Source organism: Ranitomeya imitator, chromosome 2 (assembly GCF_032444005.1).
Source record: "Ranitomeya imitator isolate aRanImi1 chromosome 2, aRanImi1.pri, whole genome shotgun sequence".
NCBI classification, from domain to species: domain Eukaryota; kingdom Metazoa; phylum Chordata; class Amphibia; order Anura; family Dendrobatidae; genus Ranitomeya; species Ranitomeya imitator.
The window spans coordinates 381,183,459-381,208,593 of NC_091283.1; the positions used below are offsets into that span (position 1 = coordinate 381,183,459).

At 43.3% G+C, this 25,135-nt stretch overlaps 1 protein-coding gene across 2 annotated transcripts in view; it reads left to right on the forward strand.

Moving 5' to 3' along the window:
• Positions 1-24,878, forward strand: part of LOC138664044 (oocyte zinc finger protein XlCOF22-like) — a 69,254-nt gene extending 44,376 nt beyond the window's left edge. Inside the window, exons 1-7 of one of the 2 annotated variants that reach the window (XM_069750456.1) lie at positions 7,782-7,841; positions 16,902-17,072; positions 17,200-17,379; positions 17,462-17,585; positions 17,666-17,763; positions 19,911-20,001; positions 23,225-24,878. In XM_069750456.1, the coding sequence (XP_069606557.1) occupies positions 7,815-7,841; positions 16,902-17,072; positions 17,200-17,379; positions 17,462-17,585; positions 17,666-17,763; positions 19,911-20,001; positions 23,225-24,309 (1,776 nt within the window). In that variant the 5' untranslated portion in view covers positions 7,782-7,814 and the 3' untranslated portion in view covers positions 24,310-24,878. Of the gene's footprint in view, positions 1-7,781; positions 7,842-16,901; positions 17,073-17,199; positions 17,380-17,461; positions 17,586-17,665; positions 17,764-19,910; positions 20,002-23,224 lie in introns of those variants that run through there. The other variant, XM_069750458.1, reaches the window with a different exon arrangement.
• The last annotated feature ends 257 nt before the right edge of the window (positions 24,879-25,135 follow it).

The window sequence follows — 25,135 nt, forward strand, 5'->3', positions numbered from 1 at the left end:
AGTTAACTGAAAGTTTTTTGGAGTTGTTAACACAGATATGGCATCCACCGAGTGTTGTCCTGTCGCGTCTCCTTTAAATTATTTCCAATAAGATGTTAAACTATTAATTTAATAAAATCAATAATTAAAAAAATAATTGAGTAAGTCAAAAGCACATTGCAAATAAACATTAATTACAAATCAAGAAGCATGGCGCGTCCGAGGGTGAGTAGATACCGAATAAGAATATAATCACCCTCGGACGCGCAATGCTTATTTACAACAGCCTTCCTTCCTAAGAATCAGCCCTTCCGTGGTGTAGAGAGAGGTTGTTGTTACACTCCAAGGTGTTCCCCAGGTTGCCTTTCCTGAGCTTCGATCTTCCGGCTCTCGTTTAGTAGCTGTTGGAAACTACGCTGCATTAGGCCTACTAATTGTGTATGGGGTGTAGAGACAGGTTGTGTTACACTCCAAGGTTTTCACCAGGTTGCCTTTCCTGAGCTTCGATCTTCATGCTCTCGTTTAGTAGGTGTCGGAAAGTAGGCTGCATTAGGCCTACAAATTGGGTATGGGGTGGAGAGAGATGGTGTGTTACACTCCAAGGTGTTCCCCAGGTTTCCTTGCCATTGCTTCGGTCTTCCGACTCTCGTTTAGTAGTTGTAGAAAAGTACACTGCATTAGGCCTAAAAAATGGGTATGGGGTGGAGAGAGATGGTGTGTTACACTCCAAGGTGTTCCCCAGGTTGCCTTTCCTGAGCTTCGATCTTCATGCTCTCGTTTAGTAGGTGTCGGAAAGTAGGCTGCATTAGGCCTACAAATTGGGTATGGGGTGGAGAGAGATGGTGTGTTACACTCCAAGGTGTTCCCCAGGTTTCCTTGCCATTGCTTCGGTCTTCCGACTCTCGTTTAGTAGTTGTAGAAAAGTACACAGCATTAGGCCTACAAAATGGGTATGGGGTGGAGAGAGATGGTGTGTTACACTCCAAGGTGTTCCCCAGGTTGCCTTTCCTGAGCTTCTATCTTCAGGCTCTCATTAAATTGTGGTTAAATGGAACAACTGCATTTGGCGTACTAGTTGGTTTGGGGCCTACTATCGGTGTCTGCCACTCCTTGCTGTTCTCCTGGTTTCCTGTCCTGAAATTCCATTTTCAGCCTCTCGTTAAGTAGTTGTTAATGTTAGACTGCATTTGGCCTACTAGTTGGGTTGGGGCCTACTATCGGTGTCTGCCACTCCTTGCTGTTCTCCTCCACTGAACAAAGCTGTGCCGCCTGTTTACTACGGTTGCCAATTTTGAACTGCATTTCGACTACTTACTGATTTGGCCCTACTCTCTGTGTCAGCCTCTCATTCCAGTTGTCCTCCACTGCAATGCCCCCTGGTTATTCCTGTGTTACCAATTTTGAACTGCATTTAGCCCACTTTCTTCTTTGGGCCTATATCTGTGTTTCCACTTCATCGTGCCCATTGCCCAGCCAGTGATAGATGAGTCTGCTGGTACATTGACCCATAACGCAACATTCCCCGTGCACGCTACACAACAACATTGTGACCCTGCTGAAAGTCAGGTTGCTCTTCCCGCATACCATACCACCTTACACGGGGACAAAGAGGAAGGTGCAGATGAAAGTGCAGGTTCCTTCATCAGGTGGGGGGAGGAATACTAGTTGGCGACGTCACTGGCACAGGGCCTCTCATAGTACGCAAAAGTGTTGCTGCCGGTGGGAGGCGCCCCCGCCGTGCAAACACACCGCTGTACTTTGAGGGGCCCTGTGCCAGTGCCAATGCCAACGAGTGGGCCCCCCCTGCTTGCTCAGGATCACAGCACTTGCAAAGTTGAAATACTTACCTCTCCCTGCTCCACTGCCGTGACGTGGTCCAGATTTACTGGGCCCACTAATTACTTGAACCAGCCCTACCCCCCACAACTTTAGCCAAATGACCCCCAATTTCAAATGCCTTCCAATTATTTTAAGGTAAATTACGCTTGACAAGCTTCATTAAGAAGAATGGATGGTTTTGACATTAAAATGGGCACTCTAGGTGTTTTCCTGGCCCCCACTCACTGCCGACTATGCTGCCCCATTGACTTGCATTGGGTTTCGTGTTTCGGTCGATCCCGACTTTACGTCATAATCGGCCGATTTCACTCGACCCGACTTTGGACATAGTCGGGTTTCGCAAAACCCGGCTCGACTCTAAAAAGGTCAAGGTCGCTCAACTCTACTAACGACTTCACAACATCACCTGAGGAAGTAAACTCAGAAGCCGCAGTACCACTTTCCTCCACCAACGGAAGCTCACAGAGAGAATCAGCCGAAGTACCACTTGTGACCACAGGAGGGAGCTCTGCCACAGAATTCACAACAGGGTTGGTTAGGACTATGAGATGTTTTGTAGCAGAATTATAGAAATTAGATATAGGTTAGGGTAAAATCAGTAAACTGAAGAGGTAGGAGGGACGAGGTGATGCAACCCCTTTCTGGGATGTTACAGGCTTAAGCTATAACTGTCTGCACACATCCCCAGCTTCCTTCTTTTCCTATTTTCCTGGAAGAGCTGAGTACATCCCATGAGCTGGGACGTATGGAAAACTGCCCTAGCCTGGTTGCCTGTCATGCTTTGAACATGTGAGTGTTACTTTTTCTCAGTTATTCCCTTTATGTTATAATTACCCTTGTACATATTTGCAATTGTCTCATTTGTAACATCTTTATAAAATATTTTTGATAAAGCACTGCCTAATTTTTTATGGGATATAATATTTAATATTAGTTCGTTCTCCTGTTCTAAACCGTACCCTAAGTCTTCTGAAGGGAAATACGCTACTGTTACTGTTGTGTTGGGTTAGCTTCGGACCCGTTTAATCGAAGCTGGTGGCAGCGATAGTGTGCTGACTGTTGAGTGATGCGGTAGCGACTGCGGCGTTGATAATTATTGTTCCTGCCTGAGTGGGAGTAGTTATCGCGTCGCTGCAGCGTGCCCAATAGCCAGTACATAGCAGGCAGCCCTTCTGGCGACTAATTACCCAGGGTGCAGTACCTAATCTGACCTGAGAGTAAGGGGGGCGCCAGAGAGCTGCAAGTGTTAAGTGGAACTGTAAGCGGGATATACATAAATCCCTGCAGTTTGTGGTATATTGAAAGCAGTGGGATACCTAGAATAAGCCCCTGCTGTAAACTAAGAGGTCAATAGCCTTGTGTGTGTTTTCTCATCACATTGTTAGCAGTGGAGGGATAACTAAGATAAGCCCCCCTGCACATGTGATAGGTGTCTGTTGGCCTAAAGTCACCCCGAATCGTGACAATTGGGGCCAGCGGTCAGGGGAATCCTGACACCCATGATGATAGTGGGGATGTCAACAGAGAGGAAATGAAGTAGCCAGGTGGTGAAGTGGTCGAGAAAGGTGAAGATGGCTAGTTCTTGGGGGCGGTAGATGACAGCCAGCTGGAGGTTGGAGGGGGAATAGATGCGGACCGAGTGCACCTCAAACGAGGGAAGAGTAGCGGAGGGTGGTAGCGGGATTGGAGTGAAGGAGTAGGTGTCGGACAGGAGCAAGCCAACTCCTCTACCACGTTTGTTGCTGGGGCGAGGGGTGTGAGAGAGGTGGAATCCGCCATAGGAGAGTGCAGCTGAAGAGGCCAAGTCAGAGGGGGTAAGCCAGGTTTCAGTGAGGCCAAGGAAGGAGAGTTTGTTGGTGATGAAGAGGTCATGGATAAATGGCAGTTTGTTGCAGACGGAGCGTGCGTTCCATAGTGCTCCAGGTAAGTGGACCGGGGGGAGTGGGGGCTGGATGAATGGGTATGAGGTTGTCATGGTTGGGAAAACGTGTGGAGGATCATGGCAGGGGGTTAGAAATGAGTGTGGGGATGTGTTGGGGAGGGCCGGGATTTGGGGATATGTCACGAGCAATGAGGAGTAGCAGACAGAGAATTAGAAGGTGGGAGCAGGATAGGACATGATGCGGCCGTGTGTGTCTGGAGAAAAAGGATTGTATGTGGAGGAACAGTTCTGAGGAGAAGGTGAGATGGCTGGGGAGGATAGAGGAAGAAATGACTAGTTCCTTACTAGGTGGAGGGATTGCAGGAGATTGTAAGAAGGAAAGTAGTATGGGGGTGAAAGAGAAAAGAAACCGAAACATTGTAGTGGTTGGTATTCTGTTACCTTCCAGTCAATTCCAGTCCAATTCAGTCTAATTCAATTATCGCTGCCATTAACCCTGTGTGAGCGCTGACTGGAGGGGAGTATGGAGCGGGCGCTGACTGCGGGGAGGAAGGAGCGGCCATGTTGCTGCCGGACTGTGCCCGTCGCTGATTGGTCCTGGCAATGGTCGTGGGCGTTTTGCCACGACCAATCAGCGACTTGTATTTCCATGACAGACAGAGGCCACGACCAATGAATATCCGTGACAGACAGACAGAAAGACAGACAGATGGAAGTGACCCTTAGACAATTATATAGTAGACTAGATTGTGGCCCGATTCTAACGCATCGGGTATTCTAGAATATGCATGTCCCCGTAGTATATGGACAATGATGATTCCAGAATTCGCGGCAGACTGTGCCCGTCGCTGATTGGTCGAGGCAACCTTAATGACATCATCGTCGCCATGGCAACCATTATGACATCATCGTCGCTGTGCCCGTCGCTGATTGGTCGAGGCCTCGACCAATCAGAGACTCGGGATGTCTACGTCCTTTATGACATCATCGTCGCTGTGCCGGTCGCTGATTGGTCGAGGCCTGGCGGCCTCGACCAATCAGAGAAGCGGTATTTCTACGTCGATGCTGTGCCCGTCGCTGATTGGTTTAGGCAACCTTAATGACATCATCGTCGCCATGGCAACCATTATGACATCATCGTCGCTGTGCCCGTCCCTGATTGGTCGAGGCCTCGACCAATCAGAGACTCGGGATGTCTACGTCCTTTATGACATCATCGTCGCTGTGGCGGCCTCGACCAATCAGAGACGCGGGATTTCCTGGACAGACAGACAGACAGAAAGACAGACAGACGGAAAAACCCTTAGACAATTATATAGTAGATATGAAAGTATGCCAAAAAAGTTCAAGTCGGTGACTGAAGGAAAGGCATACATGAAACAGAGAGTACCAACGTCCACTGCATATACATGATGGTGATCATGATAAGACTCACCCATACTACCGTCTGTTTTATGAGCTGCCTCGTGCAGCCCCAACACAGCGGTGCCGTAAGTGAGGTCACTCAACAGGGCTCATCAGCTGATGAACTCTAGCAAACTTTCTCAGCGCACACACTGCAGGAGCTCCTGTCACTGTGTCTTAGAGTAGAGCAGTCGCATCAGCTGATGTGACTGCTCTACAAGTTATCTGAATCGTCGTGGAACTATATGAATTACTGCAGGTGAGGGATATGGTGGTTTATTATTTTTTCTCTTTCCAGGTGAAATGGGCATCAGGGAATAGGAGTTAAGGTGAACAAGTGTTGTTGTGTTGCTTTTTTTTTTTTTTTTTACAGGAGACAAAGGTTTACAGAGATAAAGTGTAAGGTGAGAATATACTGTGTTTTTTTTACTTTTATGTCAATATTTATTTATTTTATTTATTTGTTTTAACTTTTTTTTTTACTTTGCGCACAGGCGCCAACTGATGACTATACCCATCAGCTACCACCTGCTCCGATGACCTGCTGTACGCTTTTTACCATTGGTCATAGTCACATCTGTAGGGTCATGCAGACATCTGACAGCATGACCCTGCTGCGCGGGAAACACCATAGGAAGTCTGTAAAAATGCAAGCAAAAACTCAGCAAATCCACATTTTTATATCTGCAATTTTGCTGCATATTTGACTTACTCAATTGAAGCCAGTGGGTGAAAAATGCCGCAAAAATGTGCAAAGAATTGACATGCTGCGGATTTAAAAGCAGCACAAAGGAAAGGAAAATTACTGATCATGTGCACAAGCACTTTAGGATTCTTATTGACTTTGCTGGCATAAGGATTCCCTAGCCTTTTGGGCCAATTCTGTGCGGAAAAAAACGCTGAAAAAGCGCACCATGTGCACACAGCCTAACAGTCTCTCGTCAGGAGGGCAAATAGTGTCCTCAACAATAGTCCTCTGTCAAGGACACAGTGCATGAGGGACAAAGTCTATAAAAGGATTGGGCAAAGTCCATGGCTGGTTGGGCAAAACCCATGGTGGAGGGAGTAGAACACTCTCGAGGCTCAAAGTCCCTAAATTAAACAGGGAAATAATAAACAAGGGTAAGGGGAAAACCAAACCTTCGGCCATCTGTGGCCAACAACAAGGAGTCCTGGATTTGAGGCCACTCAGGATACAACTGGCACAATATGGAGCTTCACGCATCCAACACAAGAGAAGCATTTGGGCCTTTCATCCATTTGAATAGTGAAGTTTTATTGTGATGGTCCACGGACTTGAGCCAAATCTGAGGCTCGCAGGCCGCAGCCACTGCTCCCTAATAAAGTGGGTTTGTGGGCTCAAATGAGGGCACGATGTCCGACCCACAGATACCCACCAATTGTTTCAGACTACACAACAGTTGTCATCTTTACGGTAGCCCGTACCTTCCTTAGATCACTCGTATCTTCCGATGGCAAGGCTTGATCCTACCAACTTTGTCAGAGTGATCATGTGGTCCTCGCTCCAAATTTTTATGCTTTCCTCGTTCCAAATTTTTAAAGGTCATCATGCCGCCTTTTCTCCAAATTTTTGGAGGGTCACTACTCAGGCTTCAACTGGCACAAGGATCTTCAGGCATCCGACACAAGAGGTGCATTTGGGCCTTTCATCCATTCGACAAGTGCAGTTTTATTTTTAGAGAGCCATCATGTGGCCCTTGTTGCAAATTTTTAGAGGGTCATCATTCGGTCCTCGCTCCAAATTTTTAAAGGGCCATCATCCGGTCTTGTTCCAAATTTTAGAGGGTCATCAGGCGGCCCTGTCTCTTACTTTTTCCAGGGTGTGTATGATGCCGTCCTTCATAATTTTTACAGGATGTGTATGAGGAATATGTCTACAATTCTCTTGCATATATAGTATATGTATTTTCTCCAGGTATAACTGTTTTTCAGCCCTTGCACTTAGTACATATTCTTTATAAGTTTAGTAGTCCCACTCATAGTAACATATAGTAACATAGTTAGTAAGGCCGAAAAAAGACATTTGTCCATCCAGTTCAGCCTATGTCCATCCAGTTCCTCCTTACAACTAGGAAAAAAATTCATAAATCTCATGCACACGATTCATGAGAAAGTGCAAAAATGCTACATGTGAACATAGCCTAAGGGGTGGAGGAGGCATTGGTTTTTTTTCTACTTTTAATTTTGACACGTATGAAAGTCAATATACAGGAAAGAATGTTTCCTAACATTTTAGTATGTTTTATTGTCAGTCCGTAAAAGTTGCGTAATACTCTGACAACATTGTTCCCAACAGTGACCTGGGAGTCAGAGATATAGATATATTCCCCATGCTGTTCCCATTTCATATAAGCACGGTTTCCATCCATTTCAGCAATATTCCTGCCCCCCAGCCCTCTTGTTAGGGTCTGCCAGAAAAATGTTTGAGATTCCCATTGACTTCTATTATATTCGTTACTTGAATCGAGACTGAGCATCCGTCCTGCTCCATTTCAGTACCGACCACTCAAGCATGTTAGTGCTCCCTCATCACTACTCCTGACCCCCCCACATAAACTTCCCCTCATCCAGCACCATGACAACCGACACAGCAGAGTCCTGCATACACTGAGGCCCCTGATCATGTGACCCCTGACTCCTCCCCTCCTGTGACCTCATCACAGGTCCTGTGCACACAGAACAGCCATATATGTGGTGTGCGGCTCTGCAGGTGGAGGTAGGTGCTGGAGATTCCCCATTACTGACTCTTGCTACATTAACCCTTTCAGTACAGAGAGACCACAAAAAATAGCCCTTAATCACCAAAACACGGAGGACCCGTGAGGCAAGCCAGATGTAAAAAGCCAAAGGTCCTCCAAACCAAATTGTACAAAACAACATGATTTTATGAAATTGCACAATTTTTAAAACAAAATGTGCACCCCTTCTGAGGAACATATCCAGCGAAATGCGCGTCAAGGGGTACACTGGATTGTTTTTGAACTCTGGGTAACTATGACTATCTCTTCAGAGAGGAAGAGAGCTAGAACTCTAGTGCCACCTATTGGAAGTAGCAATCCTAACAGTCAATGTTGACCCTTTAACCCTGCTGTTGTCTTCGGTCTGGGGAGACCGATTTTGAACTTTGGTATTTTTGGGGGTGTTCAAGATGCGGTTCTGAAACTTGTGGTTGATTGACTTAAATGAGGATGGGTCGGTCGGCCACGGGTTTCAGAGCCGCATCTTGAGTATTTTAAAGAATATTGAAGTTCAAGGTCGGTCATTTTTGACCGAAGGCAACAGCAGGGTTAAGGAGCCTTGTCACATGACTTAGGATAAAAGCCAAACCAGAATCTCAGTTTGAGGAGCTGTGTTTCAGGGTACTGCCTCTCAAGAGCTCTAGTCCTGATCTGCCTAAATTTAAATTTATTTTGATCTACTTAGATCTGATTTATGGTTCTCTGTGTCACTCAGAGATGATCACAGACAAAACCCATCAATGTCCGACTTTATGATTTGTTCATGTTATTTATATCCTATACAGCACAGTTTTTGCACTATGCACTTTATTTGATAGTACTATATGTGCTCTTGGTATATACATTTCTAACAAGTATTATCATCTTAGGGATATGTGCAGTGTCGGATGTTTTTTCTGTATTTATTGTCAGGACATTCATACAATTTAGTTTATCAGTCCAGTGTTTTGCTGTTCCATCTTTTCTGCAAGGTTGCTCTCATCTCCAACTGTTTTTTATGATTTTTTTTTTTTTAAATTGTGTAATTTAATAAAATCATGTTGTTTTGCTAAATTTTGTTTGGAGGAACTTTGTCTTTTTCCTTTCAGTACAGAGTTTGAATATGCAAAATGTCACTTCAGAGAGGAAGAGGACTAGAACTCTGGAGCCACCTGTTGGAAGTAGCAATCCTAAAAGTCAATATTGACCCTTTAACGAGCCTTGCAATATGACATAGGATAAAAGCCAAATCAGAATCTCAATTTGCAGACATAGTGTTTCGGGGTATTGCCCCTCATCAGTGCAAAGTATGATATCATTGCACTGTATGCCCATACATTATAGGATCCAATTCAAACTGCTTGTTCTCAACCACAAAGCTCTCCACTGTGCAGGCAGCACCCCCTATATCTCCCTCATCTGTTTATCGGCCTACCCGCTTGTTACGCTCTGCAAGCGACTTTCGACTAACATCTGCACTAATCAATACTTCCCGGTCCCAGCTGCAAGAATTCTCTCCGTGTTGCGTCAATCCTCTGGAATGCTCTACCCCAAGAAACTAGGACTATGCACAACTTGCACAGTTTTAGGCGCTCACTCAAAACACATCTGTTGAAAGCAGCCTACCACGTTCCCTAATCAAAGTCATTTTATGTGTGTGTGTGGCCCATTCACTATCTGAGAATAACCCTCCATCAAACTCCACCGCACCCAACAGCACCACAGTGACCAGCTCATGCAGCCCTTATCTATCCCCCACTCCCTCAAGATGGCAGGACCATCATTGTAAATACACCCCTGTACTTTGTGTCTCCCCCCACCTCATTGTACACCATGTTCCAAATTATTATGCGAATTACATTTTCTCGGATTTTCCTAAATAATCAGTGCAAATGACAGTCTAATTAAAGTCATCACCCGTTAGAGTACACATCGAATTTTATTGAAGAAACCTCCCAATAATAACAGTATAACCTCTAAAATGAATAAAAACTCAAAATGCACTGTTCCAAATTATTAGGCCCAGTAGAATTTCTAAACATTTGATATGTTTTAAAGAACTGAAAATGCTCATTTGTGGAATTTGCAGCATTAGGAGGTCACATTCACTGAACAAAAAAGCCATTTAACTCCAAAACATCCTAAAAAGCCAAGTTACATGTTAACATAGGAACCCTTCTTTGCTATCACCTTCACAATTCTTGCATCCATTGAACTTGTGAGTTTTTGGAGAGTTTATGTAAAGTATTTCTTTGTTTGAAGTCAGAATAGCCTCCCAGAGCTGCTGTTTTGATGTGAACTGCCTCCCACCCTCATAGATCTCTTGCTTGATGATACTCCAAAGGTTCTTTATAGGGTTGAGGTCAGGGGAAGATGGTGGCCACCCATGAGTTTATCTCCTTTTATGCCCATAGCAGCCAATGACTCAGAGGTATTCTTTGCAGCATGAGATGGGGCATTGTCATGCATGAAGATGATTTTGCTCCTGAAAGCAAGTTTCTGCTTTTTTATACCATGGAAGAAAGTTGTCAGTCAGAAACTCTATATACTTTGCAGAGGTAATTTTCACACCTTCATGAACTTTAAAGAGAACCTGTCACCCCCAAAATCACGGGTGAGGTAAGCCCACCGGCATCAGGGGCTTATCTACAGCATTCAGGAATGCTGTAGATAAGCCGCCGATGTAACCTAAAAGATGAGAAAAAGAGGTTATATTATACTCACCCGGGGAGATCCCGCTGTTGGTCCGGGTCCGGTGCCTCCCATCTTAATCAGATGCCGTCCTCTTCTGGTCTTTACACTGCGGCTCCAGCGCAGGCGTACTTTGTCTGCCCTGTTGAGGGCAGAGCAAAGTACTGCAGTGCGCAGGCGCCGGGAAAGGTCAGAGAGGCCCAGCACCTGCGCACTGCAATACTTTGCTCTGCCCTCAACAGGGCAGACAAAGTACGCCTGCACTGGTGCCGCAGCGTGAAGACCAGAAGAGGACGTCATCTGATGAAGATGGGAGGCGCCAGATCCGGACCAACAGCGGGAGTGCCCCTGGGTGAGTATAATCTAACGTCTTTTTCTCATCTTTTAGGATACATCGGGGGCTTATCTACAGCATTCCAGAATGCTGTAGATAAGCCCCTGATGCCGGTGGGCTTACCTCACCTGCGATTTTGGGGGTGACAGGTTCCCTTTAAAGGGCCCTACCAGCAGTTTCCCCATGATTCCGGCCCAAAACATGACTCCTCCACTTTCTTGCTGACGTTGTCCCTTGTTGGGACATTGTGGCCATCCACTACTCCATCCATCTGGACCATCCAGGGTTGCTCGACACTCATCAGTAAACAAGACTGTTTGAAAATTAGTTTTCATGTATGTCTGGGCCCACTGCAACTGTTTCTGCTTGTGAACACTGTTTAGGGGTGGCCGAATAATAGGTTTATGCACCACAGCAAGCCTTTATGCACCTACACCTTGAGGTTTGAGGGACTTCAGAGGCACCAGCAGCTTCAAATAACTGTTTGCTGCTTTGTAATGGTATTTTGACAGCTGCTCTCTTAATCCAAAGAATTTGTCTTGCAGAAACCTTCCTCATTATGCCTTTATCTGCTAGAACTCTGTCTGTGCTCTGTTTCAATCACAAATCTCTTCACAGTATGATGATCACTTAAGTTTTCGTGAAATATCTAATGTTTTCATACCTGGTCCAAGGCATTGCACTATTTAACGCTTTTCTGCAACAGAGATATCCTTTTTATTTCCCATATCGCTTGAAACCTGTGGCCTACTTAATAATGTGGAACATAATTTTTAAGTAGTTTTCCTTTAATTAGAATCACCTGGAAAACGAATTATCCCATGTGTTTAAGATTGATTTCAGTGATCCACTGAGCCCTGAGACACAATATTATCCACGAGTTTATTTGAAAAACAAAACAATTAAATCTTTATGACACTTAAATCCAATTTGCATAATAATTTGGAAGACAGTGTAGATTGTAAGCTTTCACGAGCAGGGTCATCTTATTTTGCTTTAATTATTGTATTACTAGATGGTGGCCCGATTCTAACGCATCGGGAATTCTATAATATGCATGTCCACGTAGTATATTGCCCAGCCACGTAGTATATTGCCCAGCGACGTAGTATATTGCCCAGCCACGTAGTATATTGCCCAGTGACGTAGTATATTGCCCAGTGACGTAGTATATTGCCCAGCCACGTAGTATACTGCCCAGTGACGTAGTATATTGCCCAGCCACGTAGTATATTGCCCAGTTATAGTATATTGCCCAGTTACGTAGTATATTGCCCAGTGACGTAGTAGACAGCACAGAGCCATGTAGTATATTGCTCAGCCACGTAGTATATTGGCCAGTCACGTAGTACAGTCACGGCCAAAAGTATTGACACCCCTGCAATTCTGTCAGATAATACTCAGTTTCTTCCTGAAAATGATTGCAATCACAAATTCTTTGGTATTATTATCTTCATTTAATTTGTCTTAAATGAAAAAACACAAAAGAGAATGAAGCAAAAAGCAAAACATTGATCATTTCACACAAAACTCCAAAAATGGGCCGGACAAAAGTATTGGCACCCTCGGCCTAATACTTGGTTGCACAACCTTTACCCAAAATAACTGCGACCAACCGCTTCCGGTAACCATCAATGAGTTTCTTACAATGCTCTGCTGGAATTTTAGACTATTCTTCTTTGGCAAACTGCTCCAGGTCCCTGATATTTGAAGGGTGCCTTCTCCAAACTGCCATTTTTAGATCTCTCCACAGGTGTTCTATGGGATCCAGGTCTGGACTCATTGCTGGCCACCTTAGATGTCTCCAGTGCTTTCTCTCAAACCATTTTCTAGTGCTTTTTGAAGTGTGTTTTGGGTCATTGTCCTGCTGGAAGACCCATAACCTCTAAGGAGACCCAGCTTTCTCACACTGGGCCCTACATTATGCTGCAAAATTTGTTGGTAGTCTTCAGACTTCATAATGCCATGCACACGGTCAAGCAGTCCAGTGCCAGAGGCAGCAATGCAACCCCAAAACATCAGGGAACCTCCGCCATGATTGACTGTAGGGACCGTGTTCATCTATTTGAATGCCTCTTTTTTACTCCAGTAAACTCTATGTTGATGCCTTTGCCCAAAAAGCTCTACTTTTGTCTCATCTGACCAGAGAACATTCTTCTAAAATGTTTTAGGCTTTTTCAGGTAAGTTTTGGCAAACTCCAGCCTGGCTTTTTTATGTCTCGGGGTAACAAGTGGGGTCTTCCTGGGTCTCCTACCATACAGTCCCTTTTCATTCAGATGCCGACGGATAGTACGGGTTGACACTGTTGTACCGTCGGACTGCAGGGCAGCTTGAACTTGTTTGTTAGTCGAGGTTCTTTATCCAACATCCGTACAATCTTGCGTTGAAATCTCTTGTCAATTTTTCTTTTCCATCCACATCTAGAGAGGTTAGCCACAGTGTCATGGGCTGTAAACTTCTTGATGACACTGCGCACGGTAGACACAGGAACATTCAGGTCTTTGGAGATGGACTTGTAGCCTTGAGATTGCTCATGCTTCCTCACAATTTGGTTTCTCAAGTCCTCAGACAGTTCTTTGGTCTTTCTTTTCTCCATGCTCAATGTGGTATACACAAGGACACAGGAGAGCGGTTGAGTCAACTTTAATCCATGTCAACTGGCTGCAAGTGTGATTTAGTTATTGCCAACACCTGTTAGATGCCACAGGTAAGTTACAGGTGCTGTTAATTACACAAATTAGAGAAGCATCACATGATTTTTCGAAGGGTGCCAATACTTTTGTCCACCCCCTTTTTATGTTTGGTGTGGAATTATATCCAATTTGGCTTTAGGACAATTCTTTTTGTGTTTTTTCATTTAAGACAAATTAAATGAAGATAATAATACCAAATAATTTGTGATTGCAATCATTTTCAGGAAGAAAATGAGTATTATCTGACAGAATTGCAGGGGTGTTAATACTTTTGGCCATGACTGTATATTGCCCAGCCACGTATGTCACAGGTTAAAAAATAAAAAATAAACATACACTCACCTTCCAAAGGCCCCTTGTAGTTCGGTCACATGACCGTGATGTCATGGCAGGTCCTTCTCGGGCAGGCCCTGTGATGATGTCGCGGTCACATGACCGTGACGTCATGGCAGGTCGTTCTCGCGCAGGACCTGTGATGATGTCGCGGTCACATGACCGTGACATCATGGCAGGTCGTTCTCGCGCAGGGCCTGTGATGATGTCGCGGTCACATGACCGTGACGTCATGGCAGGTCCTTCTCCCATACCATCCTTGCCACCGGAACTTGCCGCTTGCATGGAGTGGCCACCAGAGCGTAGCCAGGAGCGGGAAAGGCAGCGGAAGGTGAGTATATAATGATTTTTTATTTTTAACATTAGATGTTTTTACTATTAACGCTGCATAGGCAGCATCAATAGTAAAAACTTGGTCACACAGGGTTAATAGCGGCGGTAACGGAGTGAGTTACCCGCGGCATAACGCGGTCAGTTACTGGTGGCATTAACCCTGTGTGAGCGGTGACTGCGGGGAGTATGGAGCGCACACCGGGCGCTGACTGCAGGGGAGGGACTAATCGGACTGTGGCCGTCGCTGATTGGTCGCGGCAGCCATGACAGGCAGCTGGCGAGACCAATCAGCGACTTGGATTCCATGACAGACCGAGGCAGCGACCAATGAATATCCGTGACAGAAGAACAGACAGAAAGATGGAAGTGACCCTTAGACAATTATATGGATCTTTAACGTCGTTACTTATGACTGTTGTATATGAACTGTTAAACTGTAAAGCGCTGCGGAATATGTTGGCACTATATAAATAAAGATTATTTATTATTATAATGGCTAGGGGAGAGGCTCTGGACTTGGGACAATTTTTTACCATCAGAGTTTGGTCAGAGCGTCATCACGTTTTTGGTGGAAAAAAAATTGTTGGACGTTTCTCCAACTTCTCATATCACTTTGTGATAAACAGTCATCACACGTTTGGTATTCAACTGCTGTCCAAATTTTTCACAGATCCATAGGCTTGCATTTGCCAATTTGATCAAGGACTCTGTTCAATATTGGTCAAGTCTCCGTGATTTTTGTGGATCACTCAGTCTGCAATACATGGATATGTGGACAGATCAATAGATTACAGTAGGTAGGTGTTCTATCTGTGAAAATCAGGGGTAGAAGAACAAGTATGACTGACATCTGAATGAGCTCTAACATAAGGTTTTAGATATCTGTTGTAACTCCCTAATATCTCTGAACCAATGGGGATAAAGAGGAAGCCCCCACATTCTGTTAACCATTTATATGATATAGTCATTATTGATAGCAGCATGTAAGGGGTTAAACAAATATGGCCGTGACAACACTGATCGTGGCTGATGCAGCAAGTTGTCCGCTATAGTGGCCCGCTGATAGCTGTTGGATTGTCACCTGTATGGGGAGGCTATTCTCTTATATCTCAGGTCAGTAAAAATACATATTGGCGGTAATTAAGGGGTTAAACTTATCTCAGATAAGTTGGAATACAATATCTGCCTGCCTCAGGAAAATGGAAGAAGCTTTTTCTCAGTCTTAATCAAGAATGCAGTATGTTCTTGCTTTCCTCCTCAGATAAAACAGAAGACGCTCAGTCAGACTACTACAGTGAATCCTCTTCTTTCCATTATCTTCCTGAAAGGACAGACATCCATCCAGCTTACTTTCTTTTCTCACAGTTCCTCCCACTTCCTGTCTCATTCCGAAGTGTTGATGGGAGATGTAGTTCTTTCCACTACATAAAGTATAGAGATAAGACGCTTTCCCTCCACTGAATGTTTCTGACAGGATCCCAGTCACGTACAGTCTGCTGCTATAAAAGGCTGAAAAATGCAATCTTATAACCCTCAATATATTATAACCCAGTGAGGCTTTCAGAAAAATTAAAGGGGTTGTCCACGACTAGGACATCCCCTTCTTGATCAAAATGTTTTTCCCTGCTAAAATAATAACGAAGACTCACCTTCTGTGCTGGCGCACTTGCCGCGGTGTCAGCACTCGCTCTCCCCGGGGCTTTCGAGTGGTGTTGTGAACGTGACACTGATGCCCAGTCAGCGCTGTCGACACGGTCTCCACCTTCGGACAAATCAAACATGAAGAGGAAGACAGGGACCAGCTGCAGCCCGGACAGTGACAGTAACGCTGATCGGGCTCCGGCATTAAGTTTCACAACACCGCACGAAAACCCCGGGGAGAGAGATTGCCAACACTGTGGGAATGGCAACAGCATGGGAGATGAGTATAGGCTTTATTATTTTATCAGGGCTAAGCAAGGGGTATGAAAAGAAGTTGTAAAAATAGTGGTCAACTTATTTAAGCATTGTTTTTCTTTTCTTTTTTTTCTATAGTGAAGCCTAACAGAAAATGATAGAAAAAACACCATATCTAGAGTAAAGAGAGATTACAAGGAAGCTAAAAACACTGTAATGTAGATATATTTACCAGTAACTGCCATACCGTTTAATGTAACATCAGTTTGCAGCTTTTTGGCCAAAAAAATGTCTCACAATGCTGTGTTTGTGAACCAGCTTTTATATCTTTTATTCGGTTCTAAAACGAGATCCCAGTTCAGAGATGTCAAATTCTGTTAAGGTGACAGAGACATGAATGAGCTTTATGGAAAATGAATCTAGGAGCAACATATTCAGCTACCAGCTCTGAGGAAGAACATACGTTTTAATGTACGTGGTCTAAAATAAATTTGGTTTTATCAGTAGATCTAGAGAAAAAAATCTTGCAGAATGCTAGAAAATAAAACAAATAATACTCAGCTTAACGACCTCCACTACTCCAGTTCCAGATCTCCTATTAGTCTGTGTATTTCCTGCTTTGTCTGGATGAACATGCGATCGCTACAGCCAATTAGTGTCCTACTCATTTACTGTCCTTATGAAAGAATACGACCTCTACACGTTATATCACGTCATATGTTTCCCCTTATTATCTCCAGTAATTTTTTACTTGGAATTCTTTATGATTTTTCATTAGGTCATCTTCTCCCCATTGAGGTTCCTACAATATCGGATCCTCTTAGTGGAGATCTTCTATATAAGAGAATTTTTCATGATTGACCTGTCAAGGATGAATAAGGATAGAAACAAGATGGCGGAGAGGATATTACACCTCACCCTAGAGATCCTCTTCCGGCTTACTGGAGAGGTGAGAGATTCTGATGACGTCACATTACATCATTCTTATCTATGGGAATAACAGATGGACAGAACTGGAGGTGAGGGCTCTGGAATTGTCTGTAGTGAGATTTATTAATGTGTCTCTCCATAACCAGGATTACACAGTAGTGAAGAAGAGCTCTAGTGAGCATTGTCAGGCCCCTGTGTCTGACGGATGGAAAAGACCCCTGAGCCCAATCACGGGGCCTCCACCTCACCCCCTGATACATGAGGACATCAATGACCAGAAGATCCTAGAACTCACCTACAAAATGATTGAGCTGCTGACTGGAGAGGTGACACTGCTGGGAATGCTGGGACATTATACAGTAACGCTATGGAGGGATCGGGGGATGACGGTATCATTGTATGTGTCAGGTTCCTATAAGGTGTCAGGATGTTGCCATCTTTTTCTCCATGGAGGAGTGGGAGTATCTAGAAGGACACAAAGATCTGTACAAGGACATCATGATGGAGGTTCCCCAGCCCCTCGCATCACCAGGTAATAGACAGAACTAAATATGCATGGCCTGTAATCTGTAGGTTAAGAATGAATTCAGTCCCTGTATGTGTTTCCTCTAGTTCTATCCAGTAAGAGGACAACACAAGAGAGATGTCCCCGTCCTCTTCTTCCACAGGACAGTAAACAAGAAAATCTCAAGGTTCCTCGGGATCAACAGGTAGATGGAGAGAAGGTGTCATTAAAACTTGTGTAGAAGGCTGTAAAGGCTTTGTGTTCAGTCTTGTTTTATACACTAATATTTGACATTGAATGGCCAATTTTATTAGAGACACTGGCCTTTTTATAATTGCAGCTACAACTTATGGACTTTAGGTCTATGACCCCGGAGTACAGCATAAAATCAATTGAGTACATTTCCCATTGACCCGTTTTAGTGTAAATCAATGAGGAATTAATCCAAAAATGAGGTAATCGATGAAAGAGTAGCCAGGACCAGTATTCAAATACTGCACGTCTTATTTGAAAATGCTTGTTACTCACCTGTGCTACATCCAAAATGTTGTTCTACATTAGAAGCGTAGTGGATGCGATTTATAGATATCCCATGCCTACTGTGCTTCTATTTATTGCTGCGTAAATTTACCTGCTGTGCGTATTTATGAGCCGCAGCGTATTAATTACCTGCAGCGGAGACGTTGGTGTCTGCTGTGCAGTTTCACCTATAGCCATTCACTAGATGTGGTAAATTCCCATGTTTCAGTTAGCACATGCGGATTTAACTGCGTGATTAGAACGCAGCGTTTTGGCCCAGTGAAAATACGCTGTATCCAAAACATGGCTATTTCCTGATCGTGGGATGTAGCCTTAAGCAAATACCACTTTTCCATGCCGGTGAGTGACCATCTAAGTTGTCCAAACTCACGATATGTCATTATTGGCAAAGATGAGTTATAATGGCACAAGTTTTCTAGTGCTGTCTAAGTGAAACAGTAAAGCAAGACTTGGGCAAAAAAAAAATGCAAAATTTAGATAACTACGCGTGTAAAAACTTAGTCTAATGAGATGAGTTCAGTTTTTTTAGGCACCATGTGGATGAGGTGGTCAGAATTTGGCACAAACTCCAGGAATCCATTACAGTCAGGCTGGTGGAGAAGAAGTAACGCTGTGGGGAATGTTTACTTGGCACATACTAGGTCTTCTGATACCTGTGGATAGATATTTCAATACTAAAGTACGGCTTACCTAACCATTGCAGACCACCAATCATCCTTTTATAGCAGATGTTTACCTTATGGAGGACAATCCACCACTCCGCAAGGGTCATATAGTCATAAATTGCTTACAGGAACATAACAGTGAGTTTTTCTTGCTTCTCCTGCGTTCATACTCCCCAGATCGTCATCCTGTAGAACAGGGGTCCCCAACCTGTAGCTCGGGAGCCACATGTGGCTCGTGGTCCCATGAATTGTGGCTCGCGGCGGTCTGTAAGCTTGGTGCATTAACTCCAGTTGTAGCAAACAGTTATGAAGAACACATCTGAAAATGGTGAATTTTGTGAGCAGCCCTGAACAAAAGAGCATATCTGGATGCACATGTACTGGTCTTAGGGGTTTTGAGATGATTTAAGTATGGTACGCTGGAGACAAGATGACACCACCTGTCAGAGGAGGTGCTTGAAGCTGGATGTGACAGTGTCTTGGGAGTTCTTTATAGGAGAATACTGAATGGGGGTATTGTAGGAACCCATGGATCTTTGAATACTGCTATAGGGTGATTGATTTTTGTGGAAAAGCTTTGGTTACCATTATTGTGAGGAGGGGGGGAGCTGAATGTGGCTTGCAACCCTCTCTGAAGGCTGGATGTGGCTTGCGACCCTCTCTCAGAGCTGAATATGGCTCTCAAGGTCAGAAACGTTGGGGACCAATGCTGTAGAACATTCCTGGGATGAGGGCGAATGGGCTGTTTAGAGCATGTCAGTACCTCAATCTATTCTGCCGCAACTGCATGAAGATATCCTGTCTGCAAAGGCCAATATTCCTTCAGAATACTCTCAACAGCTGATGGAGCGCATGCAATGACAAATTGCTTTGGGTCTAGAGATCAAAGGTGGTGCAGATGGGTTTCTCAAAAAAAAGTTGCCATTCAATGTATGTTTTATGCTTCGTGCAGATGACATGATAATGCTGATCATAGAAATTAGATGTTGTCTGGATCTTCTCACAATTTTCTGGTTATGGACACTTGGGTAGAATTAGGAGCCAACGGGTTGGATTTATACAGGAGAGCTGCAGCTGTGTGATAACTACTGTCTGATCATTATACTAAGTGTATAACTGTTTGTGATGTTTACAATATTTATTTCAGGATGAAAATCTGCCCAATATTAATACTACAGAGACATATGTGATGGGGGATGAGTGGTGTAAAGAGGAGAATCCTACGTATGACTACCCAGGTGAGTAGTAACCACTAAATGCAGAGAATTTGCAGATTTTACACACTCACTGGCTGTTACAATTGTGTGTTGAAATCTTTATGGCAGGGGTGCACAACTCCAGTCCTCAAGAGCCACCAACAGTGCATGTTTTCAGGATTTCCTAAAGGTACCTTCACACAACGATATTGTTAACGATATCGTTGCTATTTGTGACGTAGCAACGATATCGTTAATGAAATCGTTATGTGTGACAGCGACCAACGATCAGGCCCCTGCTGGGAGATTGTTGGTCGCTGAATAAAGTCCAGAACTTTATTTCGTCGCTGGACTCCCCGCTGACATCGCTGGATCGGCGTGTGTGACACCGATTCAGCGATGTCTTCACTGGTAACCAGGGTAAACATCGGGTAACTAAGCGCAGGGCCGCGCTTAGTAACCAGATGTTTACCCTGGTTACCATGCTAAAAGTAAAAAAAAACAAACACTAGATACTTACCTACCGCTGTCTGTCCTCCAGCGCTGTGCTCTGCTCTCCTCCTGTACTGGCTGTGAGCCGGAAAGCAGAGCGGTGACGTCACCGCTCTGCTTTCCGGCTCACAGACAGTACAGGAGGAGAGCAGAGAAGCAGAGCGCAGCGCTGGAGGACAGACAGCGGTAGGTAAGTATCTAGTGTTTGTTTTTTTTTACTTTTAGCATGGTAACCAGGGTAAACATCGGGTTACTAAGCGCGGCCCTGCGCTTAGTTACCCGATGTTTACCCTGGTTACCAGCATCGTTGGTCGCTGGAGAGCGGTCTGTGTGACAGCTCTCCAGCGACCAAACAGCGACGCTGCAGCGATCCGGATCGTTGTCGGTATCGCTGCAGCGTCGCTAAGTGTGAAGGGGCCTTTAGTATTGCACAGGTGATAGAATTATCACCTGTGCAAGTGATTAAATTATCACTTTGTGTAATGCTAAGGAAATCCTGAAAACGTGCTTTAGGGTTTGTTACACTGTTATATTATTTTTGGGGGAGGGGTTTGTTTGTTTTATTTTTACATAGATTTTTCAGAAGTGGTGATACCAAGTATGATTATCTTTTATTTCTTTACTCTTTCTTATTTTTAGAAATATTTCATTTTTTAAGCCACTCTAGGCATTTAAACCTTTAGTTTCCTGATTGCTTGTTCCATAGACAGCAATTCCACAATATTGTAGTATTTTTTTTATTGAAAAGGTAAAATAACACAGAGCAACAACATAATGGTATTTTAAATCATAACAATCAATTCTGGATATTCCAACATGCAACAAAAATATACAAAACCTACAAGAAACAAAATGAGCAAAAACTCTGCTGTAACTAAGTAAAAAGCAAAAGTGCATTTAAATAACACAGCGTCCTTAGTAATACTGTTTTTGATCAAAAATAGCATAAAAGCCATCCTACCTCGACAAGGTGACTATGATCGGGAGGTCCTACACTGTCTAATATTAAAAACCTTACCCTGTGTCAGTGTTGACCTCAGTGTGTGAATAAGGGCAGACAAAAGGACCTGGTCCCAACCAATGGACACCAGTCTGGGGAAGCCTTTAAATGTGATTTCCCGCTCAGGGAAGGGATATCACACCCCAGATTACACAGAATACAAAATTACAAAGAAAAAAACATACAAAAATTGAGCTTGGTTTGGGTTGATAATCATGACAGTGGCCATAAAGCATACAAAACCTACAAGAAACAAAATGAATAAAAACCCTGCTGTAACTAAGTAAAAAGCAAAAGTGCATTTAAATAACACAGATTCCTTAGTAATACTGTTTTTGATCAAAAATAGCATAAAATCCATCCCACCGTGACAAGGTGACTCTGATCGGGAGGTCCTACACTGTCTAATATTACAAACCTTACCCTGTGTCAGTGTTGACCTCAGTGTGTGGCTTCCCCATACTGCTGTCCACTGGTTGGCACCAGGTCCTTTTGTCTGCCCTTATTCACACACTGAGCATACCCCCGGAGCATCGGTGCTGGAGCCGCAGGGGATTTATCATTTCATGCTAATTATTTTTACATTTTTAGAAAACCCCTGTAGTGTCTGTTCACACGCACCATTTTTGCTGCAGATTGATCTACAGTGTTGGCAGGAAATATTCTGCTTTTTTGCAGCCTTTTCACTTGCACTTTTGTTTCCCATTCATACGACTAGGGAAAAAAATGCTGCAGAAATGGTGAAAAAAGATGAGCAACCGATTTATAAAAAAAAGTGTCTTCTGGCCGGTGTCCGTGCCTGGCTGCTGCACTGGGACAGCACAGAATAGCATAGTAGACTGCACTATTCCATCTAATAGTATATTAAGCCCTGTTCACACTGCGCTTCTGCAGTGTGTCCGGGGGCTCTGCCTGAATCCCCCTAAAATAGGATTCACATAAATCCCAGACGGGGCCACAGACTGCACTGACACCAGCAGAGGTCAAATGAATTTGTTTTTTTTCTGAAATTGACGGATTTATTTTCTTAGGCTAATGTGCACACGATCAGGAATTGGCAGCGCTTTGGACGTAGTGCATATCTGCTGCGTCCAAAGTGCTGCCGGCTTTTGAACGCAGGTGAATCCTCTGATCACTGAACCGCGTGGAATCACCGCGGCCAATATGTTAAATGGGTGAGATTTATCTTGCAAAGGCTATCGTCTCCACAAGATATAGACATGCTGCAGGGGTCTGGAGAGACACACCTCATGTCCGTCTCCGTTGGTGAGTCGCGGACATCAGTGCACGCATAGTGGAGATGGGGTTACTTGAATACTTGAAATCCCATCAACTATGCTGTAACATCTGGACGCTGCGGAATGGACGCTTCACAATCCATCATTATACCTGTTTAAAGCCATGATTTGTATATGACCTTACTGCTTCTTGTATTTGCCCTGCACGGTGCTAGAGTACATTTATTAGTCAAAAGTATGTGATGTGACACCACCTAATAACACTGACTATTTGGCTAGTTTATGATTCACTGAACATTTTCACTAGAAAACCTTGCTGATGAGAGTGAAATTAATTTTAATTTTTTTAACACAGCCTTATGGCTTCACATAATCTATAAGTTGCTTTGACGTCTGCTGTTCCCATCACTCTTTTTCTCACTTGATATTTGAATTTTACTATGATTTGAAATATGATACATTATATAAAACACTCTAATTATCATTTCAGGGCAAAGTTATTGAAAGTAATAAAATCAAGTTTTATTCTTGGCAGATGACTGTACCTGGAGCGCCGAAGGACTTCTGCTATCAGTTATCAAAGTAGATGATCATGACCTCACACCAGACACATGTGAAGTTTATTCCACTATTCCAGATATAACTCCAGCCCTTCACAGCAAAACTCTATCATTTGATCCTTTTCAACAATTGTTATCTAACGATGATTCTCAGACACTTATGCAAAATGAAGATAACAGAAGGGACAATGAATATCAAACAGCTCACACAACGGAGAAGCGATTTTCATGTTCAGAATGTGGAAAATGTTTTACATCGAAATGCTATCTTGATAAACATCAGAGAGTTCACACAGGGGAGAAGCCATTTTCATGCTCAGAGTGTGGGAAATGTTTTACTTATAAATCCGGCTTATTTAGACATCACAAAATTCATACAGGTGAGAAACTATTTTTATGTTCAGAATGTGGGAAATCTTTTAGTGTGAAATCAAAACTTGTCACACATCAAAGAATTCATACAGGGGAAAAGCCATATTCATGTTCTGAATGTGGGAAATGTTTTTCTCAGAAAGCTGATCTTGCTAAGCATCAAAGAATTCACACAGGGGAGAAGCCATTTTCATGTTCAGAATGTAGGAAATGTTTTAACCAGACATCAGAACTTGTTGCACATCTGAGAACTCACACAGGGGAGAAGCCATATTCATGTTCGGCGTGTGGGAAACATTTTACAGAGAAATCAAATCTTGTTACACATCAGAGAATTCACAGAGAGGAGAAGACATTTTCATGCTCAGAATGTGGGAAATATTTTAAAGTGAAATCATATCTTGTTAGACATCAGAGAACTCACACAGGGGAGAAGCCATTTTCATGCTCAGAATGTGAGAAATGTTTTAGACAGAAATCAGATTTAGTTATACATCAGAGAACTCACAACGGACAGAAGCCATTTTCTTGTCCAGAATGTGGCAAATTTTTCATAAAAAAATCAAATCTTGTGGCACATCAGAGAATTCACACAGGGCAAAAGCCATATTCATGTTCAGAATGTGGAAAATGTTTTAACCAGAAATCAAATCTTGTTGTGCATGAGAGAAGTCACACAGCAAAGTAGCCATTGTCTTTTTTTTTTAAATTTTATGGACAAATTAAAGGATTAAAAAATACAACAGTTACTGTCAAAGTGCCAGTAAGCAAAAAACTCAATAAACATCTGTTATCAAAAAGGAAATAGAATAAAAATAATATGACTAATTATCAGTCACCTGTATACAATATTTCCCATTTATATATACAGTATTACCACATCTTAAAGGGGTTGTCTGGTGCCGAAGAGAAAATATCATGGAGAGATGCTGCTATAGTTAATCAGAACGCATGCCTAAGCACATCCACTTCCTCTCTTTTATCTACCGTAATTAATAGGGTGAAGTTAATTAAATGAGACCAGCTGCGAATCAGATGGTTGCTTCGGTCACTGTCCAAATCTCATGTATGCTGACAGATCAGATTGTAGAAAATTATATTAGAAAAGGTCTAAAACTTGTTACCAATTATTATTAAAGGGAAGGTACCGTAACATTTTTTTTTGCAACAATTGAAAAAAATGTAATGTATTAATGTTTTATTTTTTTAAAATAAGCATTATAATTTGTTAATGAAGTAAAATATGAAAAATAATTTTAAAAAGTTTGGTGTTTTGACTTTTAAACACTAGGGGGAGCAGCTTCTGAAATTTTCTATGAAAGCCCAATGTGCAACTATCACAAATTACGACTGCATTAAATGTTTGGGTCTGCTCGTGTGTGTGACACCACCTCTCCTTCCATTCTGGGTGTTTTCAGAAGGATAAGAAATGACGAAGTTTAGGATCACAGTGAAGAGCCATTTTATTGGTGACTGCCAGTCAGGGGCGGATTATCAGAGGGTCAATATGGGCG